This window comes from Oikopleura dioica, chromosome 1 (genome assembly GCF_907165135.1).
Source record: "Oikopleura dioica chromosome 1, OKI2018_I68_1.0, whole genome shotgun sequence".
NCBI classification, from domain to species: Eukaryota; Metazoa; Chordata; class Appendicularia; order Copelata; family Oikopleuridae; genus Oikopleura; species Oikopleura dioica.
The window spans coordinates 3,084,493-3,099,166 of NC_137291.1; the positions used below are offsets into that span (position 1 = coordinate 3,084,493).

Here is a 14,674-nt window from a genome sequence, read left to right on the forward strand (position 1 = left end):
CAGCTCGTCCGAACAGGTCCAACTAAAGTAAAATTTCTTGACTGACTTATATATTTTAGAAAGTTATCATTCAATCCCAGCAAAGGAACATACGACATTTGCTACGGTGATTTCCCTAATGTCAAGTCGTTCAATTCTTTCGGAGGTCACCGGGCTTGCTGTGCAAAGTACGTGATTGAAACAAGAACTTTAATTATGTATAAACAGATTTTCAGCAATGCTCTTTTCTAACTGCTTCGTTTGCTTTTCGATGTCGTTGAAGTTCTTCAAATAGAAGATGTTCTCGGGCGATGGAACCGACCGGAAGTTCAACCGGGAGCCAGTTTCTACCGGGAACCAGGTTCTACCGGGAGCCAGGTTCCACCGGGAGTCAGGGTCCACCGGGAGCCAAGTTCCACCGGGAGAGAAAACACGCCGGGTTACGGTCCCCAATTATCACTTGATCAAAGGTCAAGTACTGACCTTTAAAAACATGACTCCGTTAACGGGCAACGCATAATCGAGTACCCTCTAACGGGCAATTATATAACTACTAAAATATTTACGAAATCATAAGTTTATTTCACCACAGAGAAATTAAAGATAATTCAGAGACATTTTAATCAACAAGGACCTAAGGTTGTCACAAGGTGTTCTTCAAGACAGCTTAAATTTTGAGCTCAAAAAAGAGCTCATTTTTCATCAAGTTTACTTACTCATTCCGAGTTTCGCAGCGGATACTCCTTTTTCGTTGATCGCGAAAAGCTTACGGCGAGTTAAGGTATTTGTAAACAACGATTGGAAAAAAATTGATGATTATTGCAATAAAAAGACAAATTTTATTAGGTCATCTTTTTTTCAAAACATCTGGAAAAACAAAAACATGACAGTAGTCATCAAAGCAGTAGTCGTTGTTGCAGAGCTACATGTATCAGTTCCTTCTGAGCATTTGAGCTCATTCGTCTAGAAATTCATTTAAACGATAAAACGGACATATTTTTGTACCTGGATGAGATCAGAGTAGAAGCGTGCAGAATCCTTGAAGTGAGTAGTTCTGTTGTCGTCAGTGAAATCGACCCAGATCATTCCGAATCGCTCGCTGTAGCCAGATGCCCACTCGAAATTGTCCATCAACGACCAGGCGGTGTAAACTTCTACGTTTGCGCCGTCTTCTTCCATGGCGCGCTTCATTTGTCCTAGAAAAGATGTTCGAAGAAAGGGATAACGAGGGATTACCGATATATCCAGTGTAATGATCTATTCTCCACTGATCGTTGAGTTCAGGATTAGCGTCTGTGCCGTTTCCTCGGGAAGAGACGCCATTTTCAGTGACGTAGATTGGGTAGGTCTTCGAGTTGTATCGCTGGTGAATGTATGCCAAAAGCTTTTTGTAGCCCCACGGGACGGAATATAGCCATTCCGACCCAGCTTGTGGCCATTGAGGGCAGGTATAGCCAGTCCATTCAACACCAATGCCTCCTTAAATTTGAAGATAAACTTGAGTAAATATTGCTAAAGATACCTCCATTCTTGTTTCCATCCTCAACAAGCCGAGTTGTGTAGTGATTGAGTCCGAAGAAATCGGCAGCACCAAGATTTTTCTGCTTTTGCTCGTCGGTAAATCGCTGGAGAACAGAAGCATCGTTATTTTTCAAAACCGATTCAGGGTAATCTCCCGTCAGGTAAATTGGATCAGCCCAGAAGCCAAGCTTAATCTAGGTTTGAAAAGAATCGTGAACAAACTGGCAACCTGAAGGTCCATCCATCGCTGCGCAGCATCCAAGTTTGCTTTTGTATCATCAAGACCTTCGTACCAGTCGGTATTCATCGTGATTCCGATCTGTCCTTTTTGCTCCGCTCGGAATTCTTGATCATAGATATGGTACGCCCTAAGTGGGAACGGTTGAGTTTTGTGAACTCTAAAAATGCAAACTTACTTGACATGAGCAAGAACTGTATGGTGTCTGCAAGCAAACTGCGATTTATCACCAGTTTTTCCGGGCGCAAATACCCCGATTCCATATCCAAGGTCGCAAACAACCTCCGCTTCGTTCAGCGTGATCCAATTCTTGACTTTGTTTCCATATTCTGTGAAGACAAGTCTTGCGTAATCGCCGAAGTCATCAACGATCTGCGATCCCTCCCAACCTTCGTACTCGTCTTCGAGCGCCTGTGGAAGATCCCAGTGGTAGAGCGTCACGAAGGGTTCGATTCCAGCTTCGTTGAGCATGTCAAGAAAGGTGTGATAGTGATCAATCCCCTTTCGTTCTTGACCAGCAGTGGTAGCGCATTTGCCAGTTGGGCAAAGTCGAGCCCAGGAAAGTGAAAACCGGTTATCCTTTACCCCCAGTTCTTTCATATTATCCACGTCTCGCTTCATATTCTCGTATGATTTGCAAGCGTCGTTCCCATTGTCGTTTTGCCAGACATTTCCGGGGGTTTGAGAGAAGGTATCCCAGATGTTCTTTCCTTTACCATCCTGGTTCCAGGATCCTTCGATCTGGTAGGCGGCTGTGGCGAAAGACCACTTTTATTGGATTAACAAAAAATTATTTTTTTAAATTTTATCAAAAAATTCTTGAAATCCGTTCCTTGAAGCCATCAGGAAATTTTCCAGCGCTGAATGAATCTCTATCTGCATCGAACTCGCACTTCGCCACCGGGTTTTTAAGATCATCTGGCCTTGGTCTTACTTCTCCGGCGAGAGCAGCAGCTAGAATTGATGATCCGAACAGCTTCATTTCAAAAAAAATATTGCGTTTGCCGCGCGCTTACGAACTTGTGAACGCTCTATAAAAATGCTTGTAAAGGAGTTACATCACAATCAGCTTAATTTGCTCACTGTCACTGTAGTTTGCGAAGAGATTGAGATTTTAGGGCGTTGGCAACTTTGGCCCGAGTCCTGCTTTTTCTCGAATTTTTTTCTTTTGCAAATAGTTTTTTCGCCTGAGGGGACAAAAACGTTGGTCCACTCCTTTTGTCAAGTGTTAATTTTTTTTTTGTACAGAAATTTATTCTCGGAATTTTTTTTATAAAAGCGGAAAATTATCTTCATCATCTGAAAAATCCTCCGTAGTCCATTCAAGCCTCCAGCCATAGCTTCCTCCTTTTGTCGCATTGAAAAGGATGGTGAGTCCATCTTCGTCATCCGAAGACATTCTCGTCCATTGAAAAAGCGACTTGTCCTCCTCAGACATTTTGGGATCCATAGAAATGTCGAAGGCATCGACTCTAGAATCCTGACCGATCTCGAACATTGAGCCAATTCCGCAAATTTCGCGCGTGTTATTTTGATTTTCGAATTTCAAACTGTCCGCACATCCATTTTCCGAATCACGTGGCAAGTCCAAATCTGAAAAGAAACGTTTTCCTCGATGAATGAGAAGCGAGCGTTACCAGTAATTCTGATCTTGAGATTGTCGGCGTTTTCGCGCGGCTGGATTCGATACTTGCACGCTGTTTTCTTGGGTCCTCAACTGCTCTTAGCAATTTTAAAATAAAGAATTTTTCGGGGGATTATGAGGACCCTTGCCTTGGCGAATCTTTCAATTTGGCTTGATTTCAGAGCTAAGAAAAAAAAGTCATATCGAAAAAAATATTAAAATATGAGGTCTCCTTGTAGATTTATTCGAAGATCAAGCCAAATAACTTAAGGGTACAACCTTTGATCTGTTATCAGGAAAACACGTGAAGAAAATCCCCCTCCCGCTCGAAATCGATATCTAAAATCCTCTCCCAAAAATCTCCCTCTCGAATTTCTTGATCCCATCGCATAATCTTAGCTTACCGGATTTTCAGATTAGTATTAAAATTTTTCTAGCGCTCGAATTTTCTCTCAAACCGCTCCTGAACAGGATGAGCCGATTGGAAGACGCCACGTGATTCCATGCTCAGTCCGCAGAAGTTCCAGCGAGGCCCTTCGGTGTGTGTTCCTAAATATCTTACCAAGGCTGATTTCATCTTCTTTTTGTTTTGAAGTTTTTGAGGATGCTAAGTTTGCTTTATTCTGGAGTATTGCCAGTAATTAAAACGGAGACCTAAAATTAAGATAAGAAAAGGGATGAAAGAGATGGAGCTTCAGAAGGGCTTTTCTAGAGCGCGAAAAGAAAGACCATAAAGTACTTATTTAACCCTATGCGTGACCATCAGAACTACCCCTATGCGTGACGCGGGTGCATTCAGTGCACCCGGCCCATCTAGAACAATTTTTTGCTCTTTTTTGCAATTTTTGGAAGAAAAAAGCCTAATTTTGCTGTTGTTATTGTCTCAGAGTTAATTAATAATTGACTTCTATACTAGAACTTTTCTCCAAAGAATATTTATAAAAATATATTTTTATAATATATATTATAATTTTGCATTTACTCTTAGCCTAATCCTAACCCTAACCCTAACCCTAACCCAACGAATAAGGATATCTCTTGTTTGACTTACTTGAAAAACGCTGGAAAATCAAGAGGCGGTTGATATCAATCGTCCTCGAGTGGGAATGCGCTGGGATGATCATGAAATCTCCGGTTTTCGTCAAGGACCTGCGAGGTGGCGCTCTCCGCACTTGTGGGATTAATTTCAAATTTGCATATTTTCAAAGCGCAATTTCTATTTATTCAAAAAATTATTAATAAAGATGAAGAAAACTGACTCAAAAGCGATTGTGCAATAACTTTTACTTTCCATTTGTGCTCAGAAAAAAATCACATATTAAAAAAGCGAAGATGAAAAAACAGAAAAAAAAATAAACGTAAAAAGGTGGATTTTTCTAATATTCGATGATTGAAGGATTGGAGTCGAAAAATTGACCAGATCGCTTGAAATACTGGCTCTTCATCAGCATCGAGTACGGCGAGTAGCCACGGGTTTCTGAAAATTAAAAAAATTCGAAAAATTTTTTCAAAAAATGCCTGAAAAGGGAAACTTACGTTCTTCATTGAAATGGCTTGTCTTGCCATCTCGAACATTTTTGAAGGGATCAAACAGGGCCGAGCTGAAACCAATGAAAAAATATTGTAACAACATCTGTTTTCTTTTTTTCAAGTTAAACTCGTCTTTCTCCACTCTTGTTTATAAACTTACAGCTCATTAATTATGCAGTATTCACTTCACTGTACGCACAGCTCTCATATTCATAATTCAAACCGGGGCGAAAAAAAAGAGGATGAGAATCCGCTTTCAAATGGAGGATGGTCAATGAAGGAGAAATCTGAAAGAAGGGATGAATGGGAACAACATAATGGAGTTTTAATGAGGTCCGAAAAGGTACCAAATTTGAAGGTATTTCGAGAACGAAAGTGGTCGAAATTAGAAAGTTTCTTTCGCGATTTTCCCAAGAGCGCGTAAGTGGATTCCGTCCTACTCAAGTGGAAGCGCCAAGCTGCGATAACAAATGTTTCCACGTTCAAGAAATCAGATTCGGACATGGTTTTCCGGACACGCTTGTGTGCAATGTATAATCATTACATGATTTCTTGCGCCTTCCAGGAATCCTTGCCGGGAGAAAATTGCAGAAAAAATATTTTTTATTCAAGATCCATGTCAATGTTGGTCAAGAAATTTTGCTCGATGTCGATGTTCGTTTCAATTTCGTTCAAAACTGGCGCGAAGATGACGATGCCATCCTGAAAGTCAACCTTCTTTTTTGTTATTATTGTATTAAAAACATTGTTATTAATTGCTCTTACCAATTCTTGCTCCTCGTCATTATTGTCCTCACAGTTGCATGGCTCTTGGGGAGCTTTTTCCGTCGTTGTTGTTTCCGGCTTGAAGGTTGGTTTCATTGTGGGTCGGGTGAAGGTTCGACTGGTTGATGATTCAGTTGTTGTGGGAAGAGTGGTTGTTGGCTGTCGAGACGTTGTCGTTGAAACTGTAGTTGGCCGTGTGGTCGATGTTGTTGTTGTACTTGAAACGGTAGGAGGGGGAGTTGTGCGAGTAGGAAGAGTCGGGAGAGTGATTGTTGGCCATCTTCGTGTAGTGGAGGTGGTGGTTGAGGTCGATACTGTTGTTGGTCTTTTTTTTCGAGTTGTTGTTGAAACGGTCGTTGGTCTTGTCTTGATTGTTGTGGAGGAAACTGTTGGTGGCTTGGTTGGTTTCGTTGTTAGTGTTGGTGGTCGAGTCGGCTTCGTTGTCACTGGAGGAGGTCTTGTTTTTCGAGTAGTCGTTGAGACAGTTGTTGGTCTTGTTTTTTTGGTTGTGGTAGAAACTGTTGTGGGTCGTGGCGGTTTTGTTGTTACTGTTGGTGGCCGAGTTGGACGTTGAGTAGGCGTTTTGGGAGACTTTGGCGTTTTGGGAGACTTTGGTGATTTGGAGCTTTTGCCGGATTTGGGTGACTTGGGCGATTTTGGAGACTTGGAGCTCTTACCAGATTTTGGCGTTTTCGGAGATTTTGGAGATCCACTCTTTCCAGATCCACTCTTACTGCGCGCAAATCGATGGAGAGGTTCTGGCTCATCAACCAGTAAAGAGTTTTCAGCTTGAAGAAGAAAGTCAGTTCTCGGTTGTGTAAAATAATTTTACCTCTTTGAATTTCTTTTGCAAGAACAGTTCCAGCCACAAAGGCCAAAAACGATACGAGCCTCATTTTTTCAATGATTGAGACTCAAACTAGAACTAATCGGAAGCCCCTCCTTCTTAAATCAGAAAGTTCAACAATGGAAAAGAGAACTTTTTCTTCTGAAACAAAACGAACTTCCAGATTGATAAAATTTAAAAACAATTAAACGGAAGCGACGTGGTCTTTTGTGCGGAGAACGTACGAGAATCAGCTGAGTTTTTTACTGCAAAATCAACGATTCCCGAAAAATGACGTTTTGAGATGAAAAGATTTAAAGAAATTTATTTATTTCAAAGCAAAAATGAACAGGAGCACCCCTATGTATGCGTCAAAAAGCGTTGTCTTCTGCCAGCTCCAGGGCGTTGTTTCTCAATCCCGTTGTTCAGTCGAGTGAACAAGGACTTGAATCTGTCATCTTGATCGTCCAGTTTTTCTGTCAAATTACTTTCAGCGAGTTTCGAAGCCACGTTTTTTTGGGATGGGGTCTGGAACCGACAAAAAAATTTCGACATATTTTGCATGGGCGGCTTCTCGGCTGCTGATTGGCCGGTTTTCCCAATACAGGCTTCTGATTGGTTGAAAATTTCCACGTAAAATTTGTCGAAATTTTTTCGTCGGTTCCAGACACCTCCCCGTTTTTTTTTCAGAAAAAAAGCAGAAAATTCGAACCCCTTCCTTATTTTTGTTGACAAATCAGAAATATGCGATTCTACCGTCGTTGACCGATCATTCACTTCTTCATAAAGCTCTACCACGACAGATTTTTGCTCCAATTCTTCAAGTTTAATTTCGTTGTTCAACACTTTGTCCCACCAGGAACGGTAGTATTTTGGATTCAAAATGAACTTTATCGCGGGTACATTCATCGTATCGACTCGATATTTGTTCGGCAGCTTGTAGATAGAGCTCAGCGATTGTCGGACGCGAATGGCGATTTTCTTCAAATTGGCTTCTTGGCTTACCGCGCATACGTCGTCGACGGACAGGGCGATCAGCATATTGACTGTTTTGGTGGTTTCAGAAAGCATGGAAGATTCTACAATGCGCTCATGATCGACCACCTTCCTATAACGATCGGCATGGCGATCACCATCGTGGCAATAATCAGCATTCCAATTTGATATCCTGCCGACATTCCGTGGTAATCAAAGCATTCTGCTTCCGGACCCTCAGTGATTTGAGTGTTGTTGTATGGGTCGCAAGGTGGCTTTACTACTGCTGACCAGTTGTAGGAAAGAATCAACATGAAGATAGTGCTCATCAGGGAGAGGAAGAGGGTGTGGAAACTCGCGTGGTTCATGAAGAGGAGGTAGAGAATGATGGTGAAAGCGAAGATGAAAACAAGGAAGACCATTCCGAAATAAATCTAGAAATTGATCGGTGATTATTTCGTTATTAAGGCTCCTACCCAGGTCATCGTTACTTTTCCCATCATGATCAAGTAATAACCCATTTTCGGAATATTCATTAATTTGATGAAAAACACGATCCAAGCGAGCCAAATCACAACGACTCCGCATTTCCACTGCCAGGTTTCAACCAAATTGTATTCAGAATCAATATTAATCACAAAAATAATGGTTGAAATATACAGTGCGACCTGTTCACGTGTTACCACTTAAACTGTCAATTCACAGTACAATCACTGTATAAAAAGACGGCTCAAAAGACATATGCTGAAAATGCGATTCTTTTCAATTATCTTCTGCTTTTTTATCTCCTCTGAGGCTCAGCTTGTCTCAGACGCGGTCATCGAGGATCCTGATTTTCAGATGGACGTTCTCAAGATGCTCATGGATCGCAGGTTTTTAATTCTACCAAAAAATAAGCGACAGCTCTTTTCAGAAAAAGCGTGAACGAAATGAAAAACATCATGTCCAATTACCAGGGCTACTTTTCTACCTAGAAATCAAAGTTGAAATAAAACACGTTCCTCGATCCAGTTTGGTATTTTTCGCAGATACTGTAGTCGCTCGTAGCTAAGATTCATCAATTCACCGACCAAGCGAATTCCTTTTTATCGGGGTTGAAAAAAAATCGGGGTTCTGATCGGCCGGCAGGACAAATACAGCAATCTTATTGGTTATCCAAAAATGCTCTTTCATTTTGGTTAGTCCATTTTTTTAACCCTTAGCTGAGTAAACAATCAAAATCCAGTCCAATCCATCTCTGAGCGCTTTGAACGAAAAGCAGAAATTTTCATAATTGTCGAGATCGCAATAATCTTATTTTAGATTTCAGCAAAAATTCCTCAAAAAAAATCTTAAAAAATTTTTTGACGAAAGTTTCCTTGAGAACTAAAGCAATCTCCATGATGCCAAGTATCCTGGTACTCTTTCTTGATCCCGACGTAAAAGAGCGTCAATCCGTTCAAATTACAAATCTCCGTTCTTTCATGATCAACCGCATAATTCGGCGGCATCAGAAGCGCAAAAGTATTGATCATGCACAAGAAAGCAAAATACGAAGCCATCGAAATGTAAAAATACCAAAATCCGCCAGAGTCCCAGAGATGATTGTTCACAGCGGTGATTACCGGATGAGCAAGAAGACGCTCTCGTTTGTGGCGAATCATGAAGGCGAGCACGTGATTTTGGTAAAGAAGCTGGGTGTTTTCGCTTCAAAACGGTCAATATTTCGGAGGTTGATTTCATTTCCTTGATTCTTTATTGATAAAATGACCGTTTCCTGTAAGCCCGATAAGTCTGAATGACATTCCTCCCCTCTTGATAATTCGGCTCTAGAATGACATCCAACAGCGACGTTCCATTATCCATCTCATTCGACTTTGCAAGCACCTTTTTATACTCCGCGCACCAGTTCGGTATTCCGTAATCATCCAAAAGCCACGTGACATTGCAATCAAATCGCAAATCGTCCTTATCCAAATCTTGCTTCGCGACGTTTTGAAACTCCACACCCTTGACATGCATGCATCGATTGAGTACGAACTCGGCTTGGGCGGGCATTTGTTCGACGAGTTTTCGCATCGGTGTGATGAACGGAGCCATCGCTTTTCGTGTCATTATAGCGTTTGACATGACTGATTGCCAATCGTTAGTTTTCAGAATCAGATTCACGATTGGCTCGTTTTGACTGTCGATCGCGTAATCCAAGCAATTGCGCCCTTGATTGTCAATTTGGTTAATTTTTTCAAACCAGTTCAAAAGAAAAGTGACGATTTCTTCTGATCCTTGCTTGCAGGCGTACATGAGCAAAGTACAGTTGTTCGAATCGGGAAGATTGACGACTTCCATGAATCGCTTTTCGCCGAGGTTTTCTTCCATGTAACCGACTAGTTTCATCCAGAGATTGACAGCTTCTTCTTTTCGGCCGCGATAAGTCAAATTTCTCAAAAGCGGAAAGAGCAATGATCTTCCGTTGGCTTTCTGAACCCAGTTGAAGTCCATGCGGCGGATTTTCCAGGAGAAACCTTTGAGAATATTGACACTGTAGTACCAAGAACAGCGCCAGAGAAGATCTTCAATGCAGACTGGGCCTTGTTTTCGCTCAGCTTCAACGAGGAACTTGAAAAGCTCAATATCACCATCCACATTTCGATCATGAATGAACAGCTCTAGAATCGTCATCGCATGTTTGAAGTCTCCGTAAAGAATAAATTTCTGCTTCAAATTCGTCTTCTTTAGAAGAATATTCAAAAGCTGCTTCGCTTTTTGGTTCGTTTTCCAAAACTCTTCTAAGGGCCCGATTTTTTGCTTGAAGACCAACTGATGAGTGGTGATCAAATGTGCCAAGGGAATCATCCCGATTTCGTCGACAAGATGGTAGCCGAATTGCTCCAGGAGCTGAGAATAGGGTGATGAAGAGAAATTACAGTAAGTTTACCTGGATGATGATGTCGACAAGTTCCAATTGGTCGAGAATAAAGTGCAATAATGTTGTTGCTTCTTGATCCTTTTTCAAGTTGATCAGACTGAAAAATAAAAGTGATATTTGCCATCGCGACTTACTGTAATGATTTAACATTTGCGGCAACAGATTTGATGTTAACCAGCGTAATTTGCGAAAGCTCCAACGCCTGAGAACACTGTTTCTTCGCATCTCTGAGCATCAAAAACAAAGAGAATTCGATCGGAAACTTCTTCTCCAAATCACTCAGCGAATAAACCGTCGTATCGATAACAACTGGCTTTGGCTTCGGAGCTTTGTCATCTTCTTTCTTTCCTCTTTCGGGCGAAATTTTCCCCGGTTTCATTTTTTTTTCTTGTTTGATTTTTTTCGAAGGGAAGCAGGAGTGAATTTCGGACTGCGCGACCTTTTTGGTTTTATGATTTTTCAAATAACGATTTTCAATCTTATTCCATTTATTGGAATTGACTGTTATTCTACAGTTTGAGAAACCTTTAGAGAAAAGAAGAATACGGTCGAATTAAAAATTAAAATCTGGCATTAGAAGATATTTTCCACTTTTGATTGCCCTTTCCTCCTTACATAGTACTTGTCATATAGAGTCTACATCAGTTTAGCGCGAATAAATTATAAATTTATTCCTGCTATAAAACAGGCATTTTTGCTCGGGAAAACAGAACGAAAAAATGATAAGGTTTCTTTTTTATTTTCTTTTGGTTTTTGTCTCCTGCGCTGAAGAAAGCTTCAATAGGGAAAGATTTGACGATTATTTGAAGCAGGCGAGAATGAAATACGCCATCAGAATGTACATGGAGTCGCTGAGTGATAGCGGCGGATTTGGGGAGCTTGCTGATTTCTTCTGATTTTTCGATCTTCCAATAAAATATATCTAACACTGACAACTTTCTTATTTATTTGCTATCAGCAAAAGTTCCATTTTGACTGATTATATGAAAATCTCAGAAAAACCAGATACGGAGACGAGATAATTTTCGGCCTTGTTCAAAAATATCTTTCGGACAAAAACCCGATCAAAGAGAAAATGATTACCCTTCCTTTCCTTCTTCTGAATCGTGGGTATCAGCAAATGAGAGACCAAATATAATTTTTGTGCTAACTGACGACTTGGGCTGGTCAGATGTCACTTGGAATAATAAAGCCGTTGATTCAACGCCATATATGGCGAGTTTGATAAAAACGGGCAGAGCCAGCACATTGAGAAACTCTTATTCAACTCATAGGAAGGGAATTTTAATGAGTAGAATAAATGACCGTTGAGAGAACTTTTATGAAAAAGTCTTCGAAAGATGCACTCCTTCCCGCGCTCAGCTGCTCACTGGTAGGTATGCTTTTCGATACGGCCTCGGAACGGACCCTCTTTCTTTCGAAGTTCCGACTGGACTCAGCCTCAAGGAAAAACTTCTGCCAGAATATCTGAAAGAGATCGGATACACAACTCATGCAGTGGGAAAGTGGCACCTTGGATATTGCAATGACTCATTTCTCCGAATGATCCGAATGAAAATCGAGGATTTGACACTTTCCTTGGGTAGGTTCTCGTTGTTTCTTGATTTCAGTCTGTTTTGAAGGCATTATGGTGGTGCAGTCGACTATCATAGCCACGTTGCTTCTGGTGATCTTAGAAACTATCTCAATCATTTTCTCAACGGAGAGCCGTACATTCCTGAGGACGGTTTCGAGTTCGCTTCGTATACTTGGAGTAACAGAACGATCAAAATTTTGAGAGAAAACGAAGATCAGCCAAATTTCGTGTATCTTGCATTCAATGCGCCGCATGAAAAAGTGGCTGCTCCACAAGTTTTGAAGGATGAAATGGACGCTCTTTATCCGAATGTACCAAGTACCCGCCGAATGCAACTCGCTGCTGTTAAGTCAATCGACATCGCCATGGAAAGTGTCATCAAAGAAGCATCAAAACTCGACCGAGAAACCATCATCATTTTTCATTCCGACAACGGCGGCGCCCTCCAGGCCTATGGCAGCCTTGAAGTAGGTCCACGAGGATGTAGCTTTCCCTACAAAGGATATAAAAGTGTTTTGGCTGAAGGAGGGACCTTGAGTCCGAGTTGGATCTTTTCGACAGAAAGGCAATTTCATTCAAGAAACATTGACGGAATTATCAACATCATGGACTTTTTTCCGACCATACTTCATTGGACAGGAACGGGCTCTAGAATGATTTTTTTGTATCGACAAATTTATCGATTCTCAAAGCTCTCGAAAGGCTACAATAAACCGCTGCCAAGAAATCTCGATGGAATTGACCAACACGCGCTTTTCGAGAACTCGACTGTTACTCAAATCAGAGATAAATTTATTTACGCGATTTTACACGAATGGGACGATGAGAATCTTGCCTGGAAAACGACTTATGCAGTGCGTTTTGGAGATTTCAAGTTTATGAACTATCAATCTGAGCTCATCGGAATTACTCAATGTCCCGAAGGATGGTCAAACTATGAGCATACGAAGTCTCTTTTCCCGAATCCGAGTAAAAGACAAACGAGCATGAGAAAAGTCTGGGATTTGTCTGATCCTGGGCCGAACAAAGAATTTGGCGAGATGATTCGAAGCTCTGGGTTTTCTCTTTATAATCTGAAAAAGACCCCTTTGAACTCAACAATTTGGCGTTGAAGAATGAAACTTTAAGAAAATACAAGGATTTGATTGACGAAATTCAATCATATGTGGCGAAAGAAATGCAGAAGGGCATTGAGTTTCCGGTCACGGGGAAACTGAAAGGAGGCAAATTACTCGCCAAAATTTTGCGAAAAATTCCATTTGAAGAGAAAATGCAGCACTACTACGACACTGGACGAATTTACTCTTTTGACAGGTATCGAAATTTTCACTGTTGAACCCTGTTTCAAGCAAGATTCTAGTGTTCTTCGAAACAAAACAGGTTTGGACGGATATCTCGGGAGCAACTGGTGTCCAAATAAACTCGACGAGCCTTTATTCACAAAAATGTACTTTGAAGCTGTCGAAAATAACCAAGAGGTGAGCAACTATCAAACAAATAATAAATAGACAAAACCGTATTTTTTCAGAAACACGCCTTTATGATCAATAAACATCTCTGGAATGGCCTTGGTCCAGATCCAAATACCCCTTATTTTGGGTCCTCACACAAAATCAAATTTAGATATATACGAAGCAAATATTTTGAGGAGGACGAAGAAGATTTGGACAGCGATTGGTGGTTTACTGATTAAAATCGAAATCAAATACACTTTTTATTCAATTTATTTTGTATTCGTATTTTGATTTTCAAAAAAAAAGATGAAATTTACAGCGTATCTTCTTTGACCGAAAATTGCCTGAAATAAAACTCAAAAAAATAATCTCGCAGGATTTTTGTACCTTGAAAATTGTTTGACCTCCGGCTTGTTCATTTCGACAATAATTTCCAAGTCCAATTTCCCATGTTTCACATCTTTACCAGTCAGTTTGAATTGCCCCTTTTTGAAGCCCCTCAGTCCAGAATCAGATAGCGATGAGTTCTTCGAAAGCAAATTTTGAATACTAAAAATGTTGAAGAAAATAAAAAGAAAAGCAAAAACCTGATCTCGACTGAGCCAAGAAAATCGTCGTGAGTAAGTTTGTTAAAATCCCAGCATTCGATTTGCAAAAACTCTTCGCCATGCCAGTCGAAGTCGAATTTCTCGGACCATTTTGGGTTCAAATCGTTGGGAACTCGCTTCGTTTCGAATTTATTCTTCAAAAGAGCTTTTTTTTTCTCAATGAAAAAGAAGGACTTACCGGGCCGCAGAGGACGATGCAATACGGGTCAGATTTTCCGATCAGGTCGGTGTCCATTAAATCTGTTCCTTGAATAACCCGAAGTTGAATTTTTCCCAAAGTTGGGAACTCGCAAAAGTTCTGCTTTGACCAAGCATGGCCGGGGTCGAAAACGTTTTCTTTCTGCTTCATGACGATGAGTTCATTTGGGTCAGTAACAACTATCAGAGGCTGAAAAAAGTCAGTCTCGATAAAATCGAAAAAAACTTACATTTTCATCTTTCATTTCTCTCAATTTTCAAGTTATCTTTTTTCAGAAAAAAATTTGTTTTTTCAAATTTCTTCAGAAGCTCTTTCGAAGTTTTAGTCAATACTGCAGTGGAAATTCCTGCCTAGCCAAACAGCTCCGACTTTTCAGCTTTACTCAAATGCCAAATGCTGAGCTTATCCGAAGAGCAAACAAAAGAAAATCAGATTATTCAACTTCAGTGGACTTTTATTTCTTGCATCACGTGA

General features: G+C 40.7%; 5 protein-coding genes and 2 long non-coding RNA genes across 9 annotated transcripts; 1 reads left to right on the plus strand and 6 right to left on the minus strand.

Annotated features, from left to right (window-relative positions):
* Window positions 1-810: 810 nt before the first annotated feature.
* Window positions 811-2,720, minus strand: LOC145711550 (uncharacterized). Its single transcript, XM_081789241.1, has 7 exons — window positions 2,673-2,720; window positions 1,917-2,506; window positions 1,730-1,868; window positions 1,502-1,688; window positions 1,216-1,458; window positions 985-1,175; window positions 811-942 (listed from the first exon to the last, which is right to left on the minus strand). Exons 1-7 carry the CDS (start codon window positions 2,718-2,720, stop codon window positions 838-840), a joined length of 1,503 nt encoding a protein of 500 aa, XP_081645367.1. The 3' UTR covers window positions 811-837.
* Window positions 2,721-2,994: 274 nt separating this feature from the next.
* LOC145710869 (uncharacterized) lies at window positions 2,995-4,463 on the minus strand. Its single transcript, XR_014135093.1, has 3 exons — window positions 4,414-4,463; window positions 3,376-4,016; window positions 2,995-3,331 (listed from the first exon to the last, which is right to left on the minus strand). It is a non-coding gene; the product is annotated as an uncharacterized LOC145710869 (long non-coding RNA).
* Window positions 4,464-4,628: 165 nt separating this feature from the next.
* Window positions 4,629-5,004, minus strand: LOC145695321 (uncharacterized). Its single transcript, XR_014133692.1, has 2 exons — window positions 4,899-5,004; window positions 4,629-4,839 (listed from the first exon to the last, which is right to left on the minus strand). It is a non-coding gene; the product is annotated as an uncharacterized LOC145695321 (long non-coding RNA).
* Window positions 5,005-5,477: 473 nt separating this feature from the next.
* Window positions 5,478-6,599, minus strand: LOC145704031 (uncharacterized). Of its 3 annotated transcripts, none has more exons than XM_081781467.1 (3): window positions 6,490-6,599; window positions 5,658-6,445; window positions 5,478-5,606 (listed from the first exon to the last, which is right to left on the minus strand). In XM_081781467.1, exons 1-3 carry the CDS (start codon window positions 6,551-6,553, stop codon window positions 5,496-5,498), a joined length of 963 nt encoding a protein of 320 aa, XP_081637593.1. In that variant the 5' UTR covers window positions 6,554-6,599; the 3' UTR covers window positions 5,478-5,495. The 3 variants fall into 3 exon arrangements, with proteins under 3 accessions (XP_081637593.1, XP_081637596.1, XP_081637585.1); XM_081781470.1 differs by having other exon boundaries at window positions 5,484-5,594; XM_081781459.1 differs by having other exon boundaries at window positions 5,484-5,609.
* Window positions 6,600-7,562: 963 nt separating this feature from the next.
* LOC145711552 (transient receptor potential cation channel subfamily A member 1 homolog) lies at window positions 7,563-10,742 on the minus strand. Its single transcript, XM_081789242.1, has 7 exons — window positions 10,498-10,742; window positions 10,373-10,460; window positions 9,209-10,332; window positions 8,825-9,144; window positions 8,671-8,750; window positions 7,935-8,126; window positions 7,563-7,892 (listed from the first exon to the last, which is right to left on the minus strand). The coding sequence occupies exons 1-7, from the start codon at window positions 10,740-10,742 to the stop codon at window positions 7,563-7,565; spliced, it is 2,379 nt and encodes a 792-aa protein (XP_081645368.1).
* Window positions 10,743-11,181: 439 nt separating this feature from the next.
* LOC145711553 (arylsulfatase B-like) lies at window positions 11,182-13,051 on the plus strand. The gene is made up of 5 exons (XM_081789243.1): window positions 11,182-11,218; window positions 11,481-11,582; window positions 11,694-11,949; window positions 11,986-12,422; window positions 12,642-13,051. The coding sequence occupies exons 1-5, from the start codon at window positions 11,182-11,184 to the stop codon at window positions 13,049-13,051; spliced, it is 1,242 nt and encodes a 413-aa protein (XP_081645369.1).
* A 600-nt stretch (window positions 13,052-13,651) lies between these two features.
* Window positions 13,652-14,569, minus strand: LOC145710983 (protein unc-13 homolog B-like). Its single transcript, XM_081788699.1, has 5 exons — window positions 14,430-14,569; window positions 14,180-14,389; window positions 13,981-14,135; window positions 13,781-13,942; window positions 13,652-13,737 (listed from the first exon to the last, which is right to left on the minus strand). The coding sequence occupies exons 1-5, from the start codon at window positions 14,442-14,444 to the stop codon at window positions 13,707-13,709; spliced, it is 573 nt and encodes a 190-aa protein (XP_081644825.1). The 5' UTR covers window positions 14,445-14,569; the 3' UTR covers window positions 13,652-13,706.
* Between the last annotated feature and the right edge of the window lie 105 nt (window positions 14,570-14,674).

Excerpts from the sequence above, each read along its gene's own strand:
- LOC145711552 (XM_081789242.1), bottom strand. The coding sequence starts at position 10,742 with ATGAAACCGGGGAAAATTTCGCCCGAAAGAGGAAAGAAAGAAGATGAC. Across the intron at positions 10,333-10,372 it reads TTGTCGACATCATCATCCAG|CTCCTGGAGCAATTCGGCTA; the intron begins GTAAACTTACTG and ends CCCTATTCTCAG. Across the intron at positions 8,127-8,670 it reads GATTGGACTGGATTTTGATT|GTCGCACTGTATATTTCAAC; the intron begins GTTTACTCAGCT and ends ACACGTGAACAG.
- LOC145704031 (XM_081781459.1), bottom strand. The coding sequence starts at position 6,553 with ATGAGGCTCGTATCGTTTTTGGCCTTTGTGGCTGGAACTGTTCTTGCA. Across the intron at positions 6,446-6,489 it reads TGCAAAAGAAATTCAAAGAG|CTGAAAACTCTTTACTGGTT; the intron begins GTAAAATTATTT and ends TTCTTCTTCAAG. Across the intron at positions 5,610-5,657 it reads ATGACGAGGAGCAAGAATTG|AAGGTTGACTTTCAGGATGG; the intron begins GTAAGAGCAATT and ends ATAACAAAAAAG.
- LOC145711550 (XM_081789241.1), bottom strand. The coding sequence starts at position 2,720 with ATGAAGCTGTTCGGATCATCAATTCTAGCTGCTGCTCTCGCCGGAGAA. Across the intron at positions 1,869-1,916 it reads ACAGTTCTTGCTCATGTCAA|GGCGTACCATATCTATGATC; the intron begins GTAAGTTTGCAT and ends GTTCCCACTTAG. Across the intron at positions 1,459-1,501 it reads GGATGGAAACAAGAATGGAG|GAGGCATTGGTGTTGAATGG; the intron begins GTATCTTTAGCA and ends TTCAAATTTAAG.
- LOC145711553 (XM_081789243.1), top strand. The coding sequence starts at position 11,182 with ATGAAATACGCCATCAGAATGTACATGGAGTCGCTGA. Across the intron at positions 11,219-11,480 it reads AATGTACATGGAGTCGCTGA|CAAATGAGAGACCAAATATA; the intron begins GTGATAGCGGCG and ends CGTGGGTATCAG. Across the intron at positions 12,423-12,641 it reads TGAAGTAGGTCCACGAGGAT|GCTACAATAAACCGCTGCCA; the intron begins GTAGCTTTCCCT and ends AGCTCTCGAAAG.
- LOC145710983 (XM_081788699.1), bottom strand. Across the intron at positions 14,136-14,179 it reads GCATCGTCCTCTGCGGCCCG|AATAAATTCGAAACGAAGCG; the intron begins GTAAGTCCTTCT and ends GCTCTTTTGAAG. Across the intron at positions 13,738-13,780 it reads GAGGTCAAACAATTTTCAAG|GCAATTTTCGGTCAAAGAAG; the intron begins GTACAAAAATCC and ends GTTTTATTTCAG.